The sequence below is a fragment of the Diorhabda sublineata genome, chromosome X (genome assembly GCF_026230105.1).
Source record: "Diorhabda sublineata isolate icDioSubl1.1 chromosome X, icDioSubl1.1, whole genome shotgun sequence".
In the NCBI taxonomy this organism is placed as follows: Eukaryota; Metazoa; Arthropoda; class Insecta; order Coleoptera; family Chrysomelidae; genus Diorhabda; species Diorhabda sublineata.
This window is the reverse complement of record NC_079485.1, coordinates 338,197-357,106: the sequence shown is the minus strand read 5'-3', so window position 1 is coordinate 357,106 and position 18,910 is coordinate 338,197. Positions and strand designations below refer to the sequence as shown.

Here is an 18,910-nt window from a genome sequence, read left to right as displayed (position 1 = left end):
CGAATTGTTGAATCTGTATTCGTCAAAAGGAAATTGGTTATTTCTTATTCTGACTTCTATTTGATTGAATTATTAAATAATATACAAAATAAGTAAATTATTTATCAAAAACACGATAATGAAATTTGTAACCTCAATTTTCTTCTTTTTAATGGTCAAAGTTTATTGCATTAAGGAACCTAGTAAGGATTCCAGCTCCAATTAAAAACGCAGCAAACCCCCCAAAAAATATAATCTTTTATTGACTATAATTGGAAATTATTAAGCCTCTTTGTGAAGAGAGAAAATAATTGAATACAGTTCAATTCAAAGGATTACACTTTCTGCCAGTACATTAACAGCCATTTTTTCTCAGCCTTCTTCCTCCTGAAACTGGGATATTTTTTAACATATAAATTGGTACGTAATTATGCTTCATCTTCATAAGTTATGGTGTCATAGTTGGACGGAGATAAAATTGAAAATGTGATTTGGTTAAGTTTTCAAAGATTAATTTGCCGGTATAGTTTCAGAACTAAATATCACAATTTTTCATAAAGGAAATAATTATTAATATTAGTGGTAAGTAGCAAACATTAAATGCAAGTTCGCAGAATATTTAAAAAAATAGATGATTATCTCGATCCTGATTTCTTAAGTTTGATTTTGTTCATAGTCATAGATCTTTTCAAGATTCAATGTGAACATCAATATTTTTTTCATATGTTTGCATTAAAAAATTTTAATTATAGCAGATCATGGACATGAAAATAATCAAAGAAATGTAGATATAGTAGTTTCTGACTTATCTTCAAAAAATTAAATATTTCGATTTCTCTAAAGACAAAAACAAGATATTTTGTCTTTAAGAACATTTTTATAAATAAATAATTTTAGCAATTGTCGAATCCTATTTCAACTTTTTCTATTTCTCTCCTAAACGCGTTTCTTAACTCAACTAGAAGTTTATGGATTCTCTTTTTAGGAATTTTCCTACGCTTAGCATTGGAATTTTGAAAATAAGCATCATGCTCTGTCTGACATGGTATTATAAAACAATTTGAAGTTAGATTTGGTGAATGAAATTAACATCATTTTCAATTTCAGCCTCACTGTTGTTGCTCAGTATACTGTTGTAGATTGCGGCCATATATGTTGCTTTGGATGTTATGCTAGTTTAAGCAATAATTCATGTAACCTCTGCAATGGCAGAAGTAAGTGTTTCATTCATATATCTATTACTCCTATATGGGAAAATACGTCTCTTTATCTATACTGCGCATGCTTCATGCGCGCAAAAGATGCACAGAATTAACTAAAGCGCTCGGAGTCGGAACACTTCCACTTATAGAAACTGAGAAACTGTCCATATGGGAGTATTACATATATGGTTTTATTATTCAAACCATTTTTAAATCTTCAATTTGTATTAAGTAATGTATATTAATTTGTAGGTTACACAGGAACATACTACATCGAAACAATTTCCAGTTCTCCAGAACGAAAATTAATAGTGAAACTTCCTCGATTAAATATTATCCAATACGCTTCAAGTCCTCCATGCATAATTGGCAAACTGATAGTTGAACTTACTCGACTAAATATTTTCAAACATTCTCAATATTATCCATACAATATGAAGAAGCTGATTGTTAAAATCCCTAAATTACATATTAATCAATATCTTCAATCAAAAAATTTTACTGAAGATAAGCCTCATGGAGTGATTAGAAGACGACATAGAAGAAGCAAACGTTATTAATATTGTGAGAAGAGAAAATAAATTATCTATGAACAGTATTGTAACAATTTATTGACTCATATGGTTGATACTGACTCCTGAATAACTTCTTTATACAGGATACTACCACTTATAAGATTAGGTCAAAGGAAACAGGTGAGAGTACATTTTGTGGATAGAAAAAAGATACTAAAAGGTCCTACTTAATGATAAACAATTCCAATAAGCTATTTACATTGTATATTCACAATTAATTGTTCATCTAATCATTTTACACACAACTTTTTTTCCTATTAAAGACCACCTGGTTGATCTGGGGGAAAGACGCTATCCACGTCAACTTCTTTATCAGTAGGTTAGCAATATTTTCATATTCAATTCATGGTTATCAAACTAGGAACTTGTAGGAGTCTAGTTCAAACCTCTTTGATACCATTACTTATGAAATAATTCAATATAACTGCAAGGCGAAATGTAGATGTTTGAGAATGTAGGTCTGATGTTTATTCAAGTTTTTAGTTATAGAAAATGAAAAAAAGATAAACAAACCCATGGTTTATCTCTATATTACAGCTCCCCGTTATTATTATTATTTTTTTTTACACTTATTTTTTGATAAATACTACATAATTTAAAAAGCAATCATTATAACTAGAAAATTACTGAAATGATTTAATGTAGTGTAATGTGTAATCCTACAAGTTATGATGAGAAATACTTAAAAGAAACACTGTTCTGCAGAAAAAATTATATACTTTGTCTCGATGGGGTATACTGTTTACTTTCAGTCTCTGAAGACAACACCTTGGATATCGAAACGGGCGTCAGACAGTGTAATTGGGAGTGGTGGTGTAAACAGTTTGTTCAGTATGAATATCACCAACGGTTCCAGAAATTCCAACTTAATTATATATCCACAGTTCTCAATTTTCACAGCTAAATTTTTAAATAGATGTTAAGTTTAGAAATTAGTTTTGTCGTGTTGTTTTAATCCAAATTAGTTGATCAATTCATTAGGCATTCTCAAATTGTATTTTATTAAAAAAATTCTAAAGTAATCCTCAGAAGTTGGAAAAGATGAGGGTGGATTTGCAAAACCTACAATGTTGTACAACGAAATTTATAAAGAAAAATACCCAATGTTTTGTGTAATTAATTTGATCTCCATGCTTTTTGTACAATCATCTGCATGGGAAAGTTTAAATCTCACATCTGAGAGAAAATAGAAAATTTTTTTCGTTGTTTATTAGAATTTTTTCTCTCAAAACTCTATTTACCTCTATTTAGTTACTATTTTTTTTTTCACGTTTTCAAGCTATATATTAAAATATTACTCTGAAAGAATAAAACATTGGTATATATAATACACACATACATTCTAATTATTTTTAATTTGGAGCATATTGAAAACTTTCTGTAATACTGGTTGTCTACACAGTAGTAGTTTCAATACCATAGAATACGAAACGTGATATATACTGAAATTTTTTTATAAAATGAACATGATTTTCTCAATAATAAATTATTGTATCCCATTCTTATGTGAAAATGGTAATAAATTCAAATAAGATCTATGGTTTATAAGAAATCCATCGAAACTATTCGAATTTTGGAAAGCTTGACATTCGTGAAAGGTTCTTTAACCAATCAACTATTCGTGTTTGTAGCCTTCAAAACTTAAAAGTTTAAAATCTTCGTTATGATTGGTTGATATTTAAACTTTTGTAATGCTAATGTTATTATTGACAGTAGTGTTGAATACGTGCAAATCTCGTGTAACACGAACAATTCATAAACTAAGTTATTCAATGGAGACGTATATGACTAATTCTAGGTTATCTACTCTACTTTTTTGGTGATAATGAAAAGTTCTACAACAATTTACCATTAATTTTATCATAAATATTTACAATACAATGTTTACTTCAAATATTAATTAACGAAATGGCACCTGCCCTAGAAAATAGCTATTGTGGTCTTTTAACAAATGAAGAAAATTTACAAATATTCAAATTACTGGGTAATCGCTGCCAGACCCTATGTACAACAGTGGTTCAATTATATTTGACGAAACCTCCAGACCATACACAATGGTTCAAAAAGACTACAGGTAAGAAGCTTCAACTATTTAATTAACAGTATGTAATAATCCAATTTGGTTATTACCCTAAATGTTACATCCACTAGTTTGGATTAGATACCTAAACGGTTCCGTTTTGAGATAATATTGCAATTTATATACTACTATTTTAGAAAACATTCCTATCCAATCTAATTGTATACAGGTTCACAAGCCCATAGTGAGCAGATTTTTCAAAAATACTTCCTAAATTATTCTTGTCTAATATTCCAGTTATTTTGATTTTCAACTTAATGTTATTAAGATTAATTAACTAATGTTGAATATACTGATTCAAACATTGTGAACTTTTCAGCAATAGCTACTGAGGGTTCCAAATATTAACAAGACATGGACTGTTTCTTCATTATTTTTAACAACATACTTATCATATCAGTATTTTTCTGTTGAGACTTATATTATTTACAATGTAAATCAATCTAATTAAAATTCTAACCTCAAGTATATACCCTTGTGCAAGGGGTAATAAGTGCTTAGTCTATGTGTTCAATCTTTATTTCCAGTTGAATATATTTAAAGTATAGGAATATAAATGGTTCCAGGTACATTGAGATAAAAAGTACATATACTTATCTGCTATATTGTGATTACACATATGTGCAGCTCTTTCATATTTATTTGGATTTATGCAATGAATTATTATTGATGGCCCAGTATTTTATTGTTGATTGTGCTTTCTATTATTTCTATAGAACTAATACTAAATTACCAACAACTTAAGAGGACAGTTAAGAAAAAATTATGCAATACAGAATATTATAAAGTTTCTTAAGTTCATTACTTGTAGTTATACATTAGACAAACTTTATGAAATATTACAATACATAACATTTTACAGGTAAATTTGGAATAACCCAATGTTGCTATTTACTTGTGGGTGAGAATGTGTTATACAAATATCTATTTATGTTATAGGTGTCCTCTGTTTTGTAAAGGACAATACAAAAAAGAACTTCTTTTTTCGCTTATTTTGCATTCAAAGGAATATGAAAATCTGGGAACATGAAATGTACAACAACATGGAGTATATTGATGCTACTCCATTTTTTCACTACTTTGAGGGTGAAAATTGTCATGTAGCCTTTAATTTTGCTAATATAGAAGATGCTCGAGATCTGCGAATAGTTGTACATCAAAAAATTCATGCAAGAAAAAAACGCGAAGAAAAAAGATGTAAACAGATTAGTCAGAGTCATACACTTCCTCCTCCAAAAACAAATGCAGATATTATGAATTATAAAAAGACACTAGATCCTTCTGCTCAACAAGCTAAAAGGAGAAGAAACATTACAAAAGCAGATATAGGAATTCCAAGGGATTTTAAGCATATTTCACATGTTGGATGGGATTCTACACATGGATTTGATGTTGATACTGAAGATGAACAACTTAAGGCATTTTTTAAAAAGGTAAATATAAACTTAGTTCTGTAGGAAGCGATTCAGAATTTAACTAACTAAATTTTTTTTGTAATATAATGCTAAACATTTTTTAAACAGAAACAAAAAGGCTACACATATTTATTTTTAATTGGAAATTTTTTATCATGTATAGTTTGAAATATTTTTAATATCATTAATTCCAAATTGTATCAAAGAGTATTGTAAGATAATAAATTTTAAATGCCAAATTCCTTCATATTTTACCATGTGTCATGAAACTATCATTGAATTGTTATATAATGATTCATTTAATTATAAACAAGTGATAATGTTTTAAATTGTTTTTATTCGCATATCAGACTAGCTGGTTGTAATGTGTTTAATTTATAGTTAGTAATGTCTTTAGATTGTAATAGAATGTACATATTTGTATTCACTTGAAAGGAAGTAACTAAGTTGATACATCAGAATATTTGTGGTAATAATCTATAACATTTATTGTGCTACAGCTTGTTTTTTATATCTACCGTAACATAACCATTTTTAGGCAGGTGTATCTGAACAACAGTTACAAGATAAAAGTACCAGAGAGTATATTTATGACTTTATCAATCGCAACGGAGGACGAGAAGCCATTGAACAAACAAACAGATCTGCAGAAATAATTTCTCCTCCACCAGCTGTACCACCGAGAGTACCTTCTGGATCAAGACATTCACATTTACGAAACGCTCCACCACCACCAATTCCAAACAAAAATACCAACAACAACGTTACTCCAAGAAAGCCAAGAATGGATGTTCCACCGCCAAAGAAACCAGCGCCCACTCCCAATGTTGGTAAGAAAATGTAGTTTTCAGTACATTTTTCAGCTTAATATACATAAAATATCCTTTTCTATGTACATGACAAGAACAAGCTATCTAATTGCTATTTCTTATAAAACATTCTACATAGAGATGGAAAACAAAATAAAATTAAACTAGAACTTTCATGCAGCACATTGCTAGGCTCACTCACATGAGTCACTTTCATTTTATCTGGATGCTTTATATTGTATTCCTATGAACAAATTCTGCAATTTATGACTATACTTAGCACAACAAATATTCTATATCTTCTTGTCTATTGCTATGTTACCCAATTATTTCATTTTCTTCTGTCACTTGACAATTTTTTTGGTTGTTTTATTTGTCCTCATCATTCTTGTTGTCATTTAGTTACTTTTTTTTCTAGGGGTAGGTTAAAATTGAAATGAAATTTAGTCCACTGAAAGATTCGACTTTATTCCATACAGTATTTCAAATTGTATATTTCCTTTGTAGGTACTTCGCCAGTTCCGGCAGCTCCTTCAGCACCGGCCCCACCACCACCTCCACCACCACCCCCTATGTTAAAGGAAATAAATAGTTCAAAAGGTATGAGCTCTGGATTAACACCACCTCAGCCTCCATCAGGACCAAATGCTGCTTTATTAGAGAACATTAGAAATGGTACAACTCTAAAAGTGAGTAGCCTATAAAATTTGTTCGATTAAATAAAGTTGTATTGGTTTAATTTTTAGTCTGTGGATGACAGAAAAATGCCTTTGCCAGCTCAAGATGATGCTAGAAGTGACTTACTAAGTGAGATCAGAAAAGGTTGTAAGCTGAGGTCGGTGGATGAGCGTAACATCAAACCAAATTCGGTGCCAATCAAAGGAGATGATTTAGCTAGCGCATTAGCTAGAGCATTGAGTAAGAGGAGCGAATTTATACATTCCGAAGACGATGATGATAAATCTGACTCGTCTTCGACTGCTTCCGATTGGGATGATTGAGTCAGTGATTTATTATTTTATATTTATTTGGTATTTTTTTACCTTATATATATTTTGCTTTATTAATAAAAATAACTTGCTACAAAAACGTAAACAAATCAAATATCTATTTATTTAGCGGCAGGTCATTTTTTCTATCTAAAGTAATCTATTGTGCAATTTTTAAAGCAGTATTAGAAGTATATTTTATTTTTGAAATTAATGAATACTTGTTTACTACAGTTTTATGTATGTATATTTATTTTATGAAAGATAACATGCAGGGAATCACAGAAATATTTCTTAATATACAAAAAATTTTAAATTAGTATAAGCAGTAACTTGAATTCACTTAAAGTTGTCTCTACAAAACAACATATTCCTAGCAGTGATAGCTGTGAATTTCAATACATAAATTAATTAAAACCATTTTTTTCTCTGTAATTGCTCAGAACATATTAAATAAATGTGACAACAGTGATAAAAATAGTAGATATTGATGACTTGCAATGACCTTCACTTTATTTCATGTAACAAAAACTGCTTTATTCACAGGACATATAGTTTTGAATATTATGTTACATTATGGGCATCAATCATAATTCTGCTTTTTTCTGACCCTTCTTTTTAAATTGCACATATGGTGTATAATTGTAATTCAATCAATACAGAATATCCATAAACTGATCTGATCAAATGAAAACTACAGGTAATAAATGTAATTTATATCCATCTAATATAATGAAAACATTATCCAATAATTTGTCTTAGAGGAGTTTGTGCATTTAGAAGATGACACTGTCAGTTTATTTAACTGTACCTCAAAAAAATGTTATTTACAAAATTCAAATTTGGTACATTGCATGTACCAATAGTAAAAAATTGGTTATTATAAACAGTTTTTTGTAAAATTTTAGAATACTGATGAACAAAATAGTCATCTGAATTTCTTCTTTCTATTGAGATATGTTTAAAAAACTAATTGGAAAGGTTAATTAGGTTAGATAAACATGAATCACATTCAATATCTGCAGTTTGTGTGTGACAAGAGACAAGACAGTTTCTGGAAACCTTGTATATTTCATTCATTTGATTACGATCTATACAAAATATGATCTATTTTTCAGTTTTATTCATTGTTATTTATATAATCAGTGAGGCCTAAGACTAAATTTTTTACAACTGGAAAATTTCAAAACAAAAATATTTTATATGAGATATTGATGAACCAACTGTTTCACACATTTCATGTGGTATTACGTATACTTTACAGGTAAACATATTCAACATGTGTGTTTTCTTCATTAAATATCTAACTTTCCAATTTAAGAATCATTTCTTATATGTTTTCCAGCAGTTATCATGTATTTTAAACATTTCAACTTTTCCGTTTATAATTCTTGTTCTTTCGATTTGTTTTCCCCTTTTTTCAATGTTTCACGAATATCAAAAAACTACATATCTTTAGCTATTGGTGCTATTCATATACAGTTTGAATTTATTTCAAAAGGTTCTTGAATTTTAATGAGAAATTTTGAAATAATCATGAATATATGGCCGGTAAATGTTTTCATTCAAATTTGAATTTTTTTCACGGACATGATTTCATTTTTTATTCCTATTTTGGTTGTTACTATACCAAAAAACTAATAATTTTATAATATAGAAGATATATTTATTACTAAATAGTTCAAAATTAATTTGAGCGTTACAGAGTAGAAAACAACTAAACCAACTTTTGTATACGAAATTTTCGTTTCACTACTAAAACAACATCGTACATTCCGAAAATAACCATAATATTAAAAATATCCTACTTTATTTTCCAGAAGATTTTACTTTAGGTTTTCCTAGAATCTTCGACTATCTTGGAAGGGATTTGAAAAGAAGTGTCTACTGATCTACTATTAACCTAGTGATAAAAAATTATTAACTGATCCGTTGATCCGACGAATTTAAACCAAGGTCTTAAGAATATTTTTTGGATTGAATTGTGTTCCATTTCCATTTTGAACCAGAATATTAATTAAAAATTTGGCATTGAGAAATATATTCAATTTATATTGTTGCTACCTTTTATTTAATTCTTATTTCAAATTGGTAGACTGATAATAGCAATCGTTCTTTTATCTTTATTGTAATTTATTTATAAACAATCATTTTATCTTATTATTAAAAATGTTTACTATTTCATAACATTGGTTTTTCCTTACCAAATATTTTCAGTACTCGATCCAAGAAATTTCACATATTTATAAATATATTGAGATATTATCATTTAATATTTCCTAAAAATATGTTCTAGTTTCACTTTTTGGATGTTAAATATTTGGTGGGCTGTTTATTAACAACCATCAGTCATTGTCAATGACAGTCTCTATCAAACTTTTTGGAACTACTCTGTCGATCTATCAAAGTACAAAAATATTTTTCAAATCAAAATTACTCTTTTTGTCTTCTCAAAAATTATGTGTCTACTAATATAGGTAGACTAATTTTTAAAGCTGACTAAACTTTTTCTAAATCTATTAATTTCGTTTTTGTCAAAGTTTCAAAATAATTTTGACAATTTCATAATTTGGGGAAAATTGTAAATATACATAATGTAATAAATATCTCTGTACATATGTGATTAAAGCGTTATGAAAGTTGTATGCGTTTTTTTTTCTTTTTAACTATTTCTAATATTTGACCAGTATTTTATAATCTATAACATACACCAGAAAACACCTACTCTAAATCAGAAAGTCTTCAGACCAACAGTACTTTATATAAGCGAAACGTGGATACTAATTGAAACAGAGGAAAACAATTTAAGACACATTGAAGATGTGTAACCAGGAAATAAAGAACCTATATGATGAACAATAAATTAGAAAAATTATAAAATCCGGAAGACTAGAATAGCTGCGACACATAAAGAATACAGGAAACAAAAATTGCAAAGAAAATGACTGATATAATACTGGCATGAACAAGAAAAAATGCCTAAAAAGAGATGGTATGCGGAGACACAAGTAGATCTATTGGAGAGAGGAGTACGGGACTAGAATGGGAAGAAAATTATGACCACGCTATGGGGTAGGGATGGGTAAATAAAACACATTTTTTATAATATCAAGACATTTATGAGATTGAATAAACACTAATATGAATAATAATACATTAGATACATCAGTACAAAGGACATGACCGGTAACTACAAGTAAAACAGTCAGAATGGTCGAACATTGATGAAAAGGTTGAAATAAAAAAAATCACTTTTTTGTTACTAACTCTCTTCCGTCCAAGATTAAACTTTGATCGGGGCTTCTACGGAAATTTCCAATATTAGCCCTCTACATTTCAAATCTCGGTCGAATTATCACATGAGTTATTGCTTATACCAGTAATCAGTTTCGTGATGTATCCACTGACGACCAAAATTAAGTGCAATTAACACCCTTAAGGTTGAAGCGAATTATTGACATTGAAGTTAACTTCTGTTCTCACTGTACGGATACAGTGAGAACAATTTTTCAAAAGCAATTAATTCATTTTATATTTTTAATGTATCAGTCAATTGATCAAAACGAAACTCATTACTATAAAAAGAAAAAATACATCGAAGTTTTTTTTTAGGTTATGAAGCACATTGAAAAGTATAAAACCCGTATTGTATTTTATTGTAACAAGAACATCTTCCAATACAATCATAATATCTTACACTGGGAGATTTATTTGATCACGTTCCAAGGATACAGATAGACTATAGGTATTTATATACATCTGTCTCTTGTCAAAATTTGTATATATATATATATATATATATATATATATATATATATATATGCATATTATGACATACCTCACAATTACCAATTTACTTACTCCAATCGAAACTCTTGGACACAATGAGTAGAATAATGAAAAAAAGATTGAGGGACATATACTGCGTTTTATCATGAACACTACTACAACTATAGGATTATATCAATAAAATAAATAGATCAGCTGGACAAATATTTATTAGAGAAGTTTAATATTAATTGACTCATAATAGAAGCGAACCTCATAATTGTTCAATTGCACCAAAAAACTTTGTATATGAAGTATTTCAAAGCTACGATTCGTAATTGCTCAAAAAAAAATCTGAATTCATCATAAATTTTAGACTATAGCCCATTATGAAAGAGAGCTAAAATAAAGTAATAGAGAAATAATGGAGAGTATATTTGATGTTTTTCATAGAAATAAGATCTAGTAGAAAATAATTTTTGTAAGAGATACAATTGTGGAAAATGAGGAGGAGTATGACACTAAAGAGTTTGCAAAAAAACATGTTGGTATTAATGATGAAAAACACCTCCATGAATACTAAAATAGTAAATTAGAGTTCTTGCAGCTGCAAATTTCGGTGCTTAGTGTTGACATTAACTATGCATTCAATATTTTCATTACAAATGGCCTATTAAAAAAGCTTCAAAGTGCTTCTTAACAGTCAAAAAGAAATATCATTCAAGACAGACTAATTCATAAATTTATGCTGATTATATATATATATTTATAATATGTATGTAATAACAAGCTTAGTTTTATAGGCATTGCTACGCATGAAACATTTTCTATCATACAGATTTGGAAACGGTACCAAAAACAATCACTGTGTAGTTATTGATAAGAACAATAGAAACTTGATAATTCAATATTTCTTCATTATGTTTGAAACTAAATCTAACTAATTCAAATAGTGACAAGATAGAGAAGTTTGTTTACTACTTTAACTCCACACTCCATTCCACAATTACTATTCACTTGTGTTCATTTTATTTGTAATGTAATTGTATGTAAATAAAAAATGAGTATCAACTTCAGTAATTAACAAAATTTCAATTATATACCTTTGCTATTAAAAGTTATTTATTGTTGTATCAGGACATTCTGTATATTAGATATTGTTCTTATTTTACTATATAATGTAAGGGATTCGTTTTGATACCTTTTTCAAAAATCTATAAGAATTGTCGCAAAATTCTTAAAATATTCTATTTTAGACATTTAATAGAGTAATAAAACATCACATTCTAAACACTGCTCCCAACAAAAAGAAACGGTCGTGATTTAAAAAAAATACTTAGAATTTTTCACTCATTTTATAATTTTGTTCTCCTATATTGTGATTTCGAAATAGTAGACGATTTTGCATTTTATTTCCATAATAGTGTGTCCAGTATTTTCACGAATTTAATAATAACTGACTGAACTTAGGTCTTAACAGATGACTCTGGTACTAATTGGTCACAATAATGGAATTGGAGAGACAGTTAAAAATCTCCTAGCCTATGAACATAAATAGATACATTTGAAAGTAAAACTTGAAGTAACGTTAGTAGTTCATTTGTACCAAATATCTGTATAACTGCTTATTTGTTATATTGAGATATATCCAAAAGTTTGTTAAAAATAAATTATAAAATGAGTGATTCCTAACCAGTATTGATTATGACGGACATTACATTTCATTGACAATATTATTTTTGAAATATGCATATTTTTGTACTCCTTTTGTTTTTTTTTTAAGATAACGCAGAATATAAACTTCATACTCACTATTCTAAATAAACTCAATCAACAATCATTTTTAACAAACTTAACAATAACGTTATCTTATTTAAAATAAAAAAATACTTTATTCCGAAATCCCAAATTAGAAAATCGAACTTAAAACAAAATATCTTTTTTACTTATTTTATATTAGAAAATCACATATTCAGCAGGGCCTTTTGTAATAAATTAAAATGAATGATTATGATGTCAGGTAACTTTTAGTAGATATATCATACAGATTGTAAAAGATGCAATTTTTGTGACATTCAGTATGAAGCAATAACTGTTACAGTTTTTCAGTTATTTAAAGTAAACAGTGAATCTAGACATCTGGGATTCATTATTTTTTGTTTCAATATGCATATCTGTGGGATCAATTTGGTCTTCATTTAAGTACACAAATTATCTGCTTCATTCATCCCAACTTGGATAAACCAGTTTAATGTAGTTTTTTGGAAATTATTGTTTACATGGTTCAAATATTATTTTCTCTTCCCCACCAAATATTATGTTATATGACATCGTGTACTTGATACCTAGGGCCTTCTATTATTCTAAAGATTTAATGTTTTCCGTTCGACTTTCTTGTAATAATACTTTAATAATAAAAAATTGATATAACTTGAATTATATATCTTGATCGAATTGTCATATGGGAATACTTCCCAAGAGTGTAACCACAAAAACCAAAAAATAAAATACCTACCGGTTGCGGAACTAAAAGACTAGAATTAAAACATGTAAGATTAAAAAAAATGATAATCCAAAACCAAAGAATCGACTACACCTGACTAAATTTTGATATTCCTATTAAAACCTTGACTTAAATATATTTTGACATGTTTTTTTAATACAATATTACAGTCAAGGCTGTCTACCTTAAAACATTACATCAAGTGCCATTACAGTCTTTTGTAATATTTTTAATATAAATTTTATATAGATTCCCAATATTTTTTTCAATATATCTCACTAATGAATCGCCCTCAGTGAATACAAATGCCCCGACACGCGCGTTTCTGGAAAAATTTTATTATGTTGGAATTTCTGAAACTGGTAATATTCATCCTGTTCACTACCAACTACACAGTTTGGTCCTTTGAGCCTTCCATAGATCTCTGGTTCATATCTGGCTTGAAAGACTGTTGATTTAGGGTAGCAAACAGGATGATCAATAGAAAGTTTTTTTTCGATATGTATTAAGTGTACAGAAGCAATTTTGTATCAATGTTTTTTTTTGGAAAATTATTTAGATAGACCATCTTCTTAGGTTTTGGATTATGTGATGCTAGAAACTAAAAAGAATACTGTGATATGCCTTGATAAATAATGAGCAACCAGGCTATAATTTATATATATATATATATATATATATATATATATATATATATATATATATATATATATATATATATATATATATATATATTTCCTTTTGTAAAGTTCTACAACTCTTAAGGACTGCGCAGCTAGAACTAATTTAGAAAAATCTAAAACGTGGAACACATTTTCACCATAAGATTAATTTTCGCATTTCATTTCAGTTTAATAAAAATTTCAGTTGATAAATGACGATTTAAAATAAAAAAGAATTGCAGAATGAAATCAAATTATATTAGATACTGCGAAATGGTTGATTCTTGAAATATAATATGCCACAAATGAGTTAATGACATTTTTGGCACTAAAACAAAGGTCAATAAAAACTGTACTAATACTATATCAGATAAGCGTAAAAAAAATATAAAAATATTTTTTTGGCAAATTCTTTGAGCCATATACTAACATATTTCTTTTACTGAAGCCTACATGTAAAATTTGTTTCCTTTCTTTCTTTACTTTTGCTAGTATTATGACAGTTTTTAAAATTTTTATACATAAAATTTTTAATAGTCCAACGTAAAATCATCTACAAGAAAGTAATATTCGGAAATTTTGAAAAATTTCAATGATACTTTAATTTTTGATCAGAACAAAATTTTAAAGCTTTTGATTAATGTACACACTACAATTGCATAAAAAATATTAAATTTTTCAGAATTTCTGAAAAAATAGATTCAACACTTTTTAGAGACGCTTCAACAAAATACACTATTTAAATATATACATAAAAAAAGAAACTTATAAGTTAAAAAATATACAAGGGAAAAACGAGTTTGCTTTCTTTCTATTACAACGACTAGATGTCATCTAAATACCTAAAAAATGGTATATTAACAAACCTACCAATCTGCTTCAGAAGACTTTTTTGTTCAATAATTAGTATTTGAAGAATTCCAAGCCATCCAAAAGTGACAACGCTACAGGTCATATCCACCTGTGTAATTTTTCAATTTACACAATCAACACTTGCAGTTTTTTCATCACTTTTGCATCTCTTGACTTAAACACGTGAAAAAGCATATAACTTCAAGCATTGGTGGAATGCAGACGATGAATTTTTTCACTTTTACTTCTTACTTTTTTCGCAAAAAGAAAAAACGTAAGCAACATAAACAGAGTTATTTAATATAAACATTAAGCTTCAAGACACCAAAACTACAATTTCTTATATAAAATTGAATCGTTTTTAATGATATTTATAATAATGTATGAAGGTCCCAATTCTTGATCGACATCTCAAGAAATTTCTGATGGAAGGATGGACACATATTCATTTTAATAAATAAGTTTTTTTTTTCAGAAACCGTTTAAAAAAAATGAGAAAGATAATTTTTTTGTTGATGAAAAATAACTCTGTACATGAGAATACATATCGCGAAAATAACTGTACAAATAAACGTATTTGTACAGCTTGTCCGAAAAGTAATACATGAAACTATATCCAAAATATTTGGATAAATGAAATGTTTGGTCAAACCGTACACATCAATAATATAAAAATCTATTTTTTATATGTTTTTTCAGTTTCGATGAATTTCGTTGTTTAACTGAGTTGATCAGTGGCAAAACCGTAAACTTCCAGAACTCTGATTTCAAAGTCACCTCCTGGAACTAGAGGTGGATTATTAAAGGTGGCACATGTGTCGGTTTTTCCGTATCTTATGTTTTCGTCCATCCAAATTGCTTGGCCTTCACTGAAAAAGGAAAAAAAAAATACAGTTCCCAGCAATAAATAGATAATAAACAGAAGAAGTAAAAATCGTTTTTTATATTCGAGATATAGAAAAAGAGTATCAATTTGGAAATACTTGAAACAAACAAGGGATGAAAATGAGCAGAAACCGATATGTAGATACTAATAGTTAAATGAAAGGTAGGGAAATATTTATTGGTTTCAACAACAAAGATATTGAGTAATTAGAATAATACTAAGAATATAATAGAATGAGAGGAGCAGCATTTTTTTTTGAGATACACGAATCAAAGAGAAAAAAATTACAACAAAATAGAAAAAGGATTATCCCGAAGCTCTTTCTCCAGAGCAGAACAAGTGAGGGTTATTTCAGGTAAAAGCATCGACAAAAAATAAAAGAGAATAAGGAAATGGAGCAAGTTGAACATAGCAATTATTTAACAGTAGTAATATAGAAGGAATAATAATAAGACAAGAAGCGATTAGAAAAGAGATACAAATGGAATCGATCCTCAGGTATAAAGAAAAAACACAATCTAGTTGATATGGGTATTTGAGAAGAATAATTTGAAAAGACATACAGATATCGGAAGTAAGAATAAACAAAACAAAACAAAAGAAGGAAGATAAAAAATAAGAAGATCAAGTCAAAACAACGTTTTTTACACTTTTTAATTTCCATTTGAATATTTTGAAACCGTAAAGTTACTCGTTAAACGTGATTTCCACTGTTTATGAAGTGGACTTCACAACAAAGTTGTGAAATTAGTGGTATTCACGTAACGTCTAAAATCAGACACAACTTATACCACTTCTGATGCTATATTGGTACCTTCATCGGTAAATTAATTTAGATATAATAAATCATATTTAAATAACAGATGTATGTACAATGTTTATGCAATCATTGATTATTTTCCATATTTATCTATTGATGTCGAGCAGTTGTAACTAACACATTTGCCAGACGATAGTTACTTACCCGCCTCCTATGGTTATCATCTTGGAATCAGCAGCCATGAAGAGTTCTGCGCCATGTTGGACTTTATCCACTTCCATACCCACCCAAGGATACTTAGCTCTTTCTGGATAGAGAGAAAACAGGAAAGTTTCGCCAGTACCGAAATATGCTTGTCTATTACCTCTGTCATCTTTTATATTTCTTTCAACCCAACGAGAAGAGCAATAAGCTCCGAATACCTGGAAGTATTAATAAAATAATAAAAACTATTGAAACGCAAAACAATTTTTAAAAGTTTTTATGTCTTTTATCAATTATCTTCAGTAGAAAGCTTGCCTAAATAAAATAATTGAGTCGAAAATTGAAACATTAAAATTGGTGGTTTAACAAAATATCGTTTTCGTTTGATCACATTGTATAGTAACTACTTGACGTATTCTATTGTTTACTTGTATGACTTACTCTAGACAGGAAAAAAAAATTAAGTGGTTGATATCGTTATGAAATGCTTTTTACCAAAATTATAATCAAACAACAATGAAACCGATTTTTTTAATAATGACGCGTCAAGTAGGTATTCGTATTGAGGTAATCTAACAAATTGTTTTTTTGGGATATTTTTTGACGTTATCATATCGCATTGGTACAAGTTTAAATCGATGCTATTTTGAAATTAATTTATAACAAAACAAAATATGTTTGTAAATGGATCATCATCGTATCGAGAAGTATTTATGAATTTATGGATACTACTCTGCCCATGTAGATTTTGCTAAGCTTTATTTGATTATATAATTAGAGAGACCATAAAAGACGCGTACGTGTTTTAACTTAATGGTTTAACCAATATCTATAAAAATTATTTATTCATCTATGAGAATATCTACTTACCTCATTATTGCACGTTTTAATCATCAATAACGTGGGCTCGTGTTGTTCCACCCTGACGTAGAACGTCGTCAATGAGCATCCGTGTTCTTCGGTGGTGTAGAGCAAAATGGGTTGATACATTGTAATTCTTACAGGCAACCAGGACCAAAGTGTAAGCAACTATTATTAAAAATAAAAATAGTGAAAAATGGACATGTCAACGATAAAACAATTTGAAACAATATCACTCGATGTTTGGATATTAGATTATCCTCCTCAAAGACTCAAAATTCTTAGTTGTATGTGAATGTATAATGCGGAAACAGTGGTGTGTGTGTATAGCCAAATTTTGATAAATCAACATAACCTCAGATTAATGAAGAAAAATATTAGACGGAAACTCCAATCACATGTAAATTTCGACAATTTTTAAATATGTGGTCATAGAGATTAATTTCGTTTGCGTCATCTCTCGAGATATAGACAAATATTACGACCATGTCAAGATTTAGTTCATAAAACTTCTTGAAATAATATTTACACTACATGCCTAATTGATCCATATATCACTAGTACTGATTTTACTCTTTTTTTCAATTCTATAAATTTGTTCTCTTTTTAGTAGTATTTTTTTGCCTTTAATCTTGTGTTCTTTATTATTCTCCATTAATTCTTGTCCTTTTTTATTCCATTTTAACCTCGTATTTTGTCTCGGTCTAATTTGTAATTTAGACGCTGTGAAATGTTTATTAAACGCGATGGTTGCCTTTTAAGCTTTTACAATCGAACAATAGGTGGCGTTAATGAGTAGTAGCACCACTGTATATGTGAAACAATTTCGTTTGTTATTTAGAAGCCAGTCGCAATTTAGAAATTAACTTAGTTGTTGATAGTGAACGTTTGAGAGAAGCAAGTTTGTGTAAAAATGGAAATCGCCCGTAAAGGCTTCTTATGTTGGATGATTTTTTATCATTTTAAAAAGTCTAGAACGATGCATAGACTCGCTTCGTGCAATTTTTGGTGATAAAGCACCATCAGAGAAGTCCTTTAGTGATGAATGCCGAGAAGGTCGATCAAAATCGGTCATTGCGAGAAACATGATTAAGAAGATCGGCATGTGATTTACAGACAAATAGAGGCGCCTCTTAGGATATCGCAGACTGCAATATAATCTCGATTTTTCATGAACATTTAGGTGTTTCACTAATATGGTTCAGACTTTTTCCAATTTTCCTAACATTTAATTTTTTTGAAAAAATCTGACAACGTAGAGGATATAAAATTTATCTTTATCAAATATTTATCGGCTTATCAACATAACCTTAAATGTTCCACGCACATTAAAGAGTATTTTTAATGTTTTATTACTTGTCGTCG

The 18,910-nt window shown here is 28.7% G+C and overlaps 2 protein-coding genes across 8 annotated transcripts in view; one reads left to right on the top strand and one right to left on the bottom strand.

Annotated features, from left to right (window-relative positions):
- Nucleotides 1–3,476: 3,476 nt before the first annotated feature.
- On the top strand, nt 3,477–9,694 carry LOC130451370 (actin nucleation-promoting factor WASL-like). Its single transcript, XM_056790349.1, has 5 exons — nt 3,477–3,830; nt 4,776–5,269; nt 5,790–6,081; nt 6,568–6,749; nt 6,807–9,694. Exons 1-5 carry the CDS (start codon nt 3,665–3,667, stop codon nt 7,059–7,061), a joined length of 1,389 nt encoding a protein of 462 aa, XP_056646327.1. The 5' UTR covers nt 3,477–3,664; the 3' UTR covers nt 7,062–9,694.
- A 4,365-nt stretch (nt 9,695–14,059) lies between these two features.
- Nucleotides 14,060–18,910, bottom strand: part of LOC130451119 (GTPase-activating protein skywalker) — a 47,904-nt gene continuing 43,053 nt past the window's right edge. For all 7 annotated transcript variants that reach the window (XM_056789932.1, XM_056789933.1, XM_056789935.1 and 4 more), the window contains 3 exons: nt 17,555–17,713; nt 16,685–16,902; nt 14,060–15,703 (listed from right to left, as the gene is read on the bottom strand). In XM_056789932.1, coding sequence (XP_056645910.1) covers nt 15,553–15,703; nt 16,685–16,902; nt 17,555–17,713 — 528 coding nt within the window. In that variant the 3' untranslated portion in view covers nt 14,060–15,552. The remainder of the gene's footprint in view (nt 15,704–16,684; nt 16,903–17,554; nt 17,714–18,910) is intronic.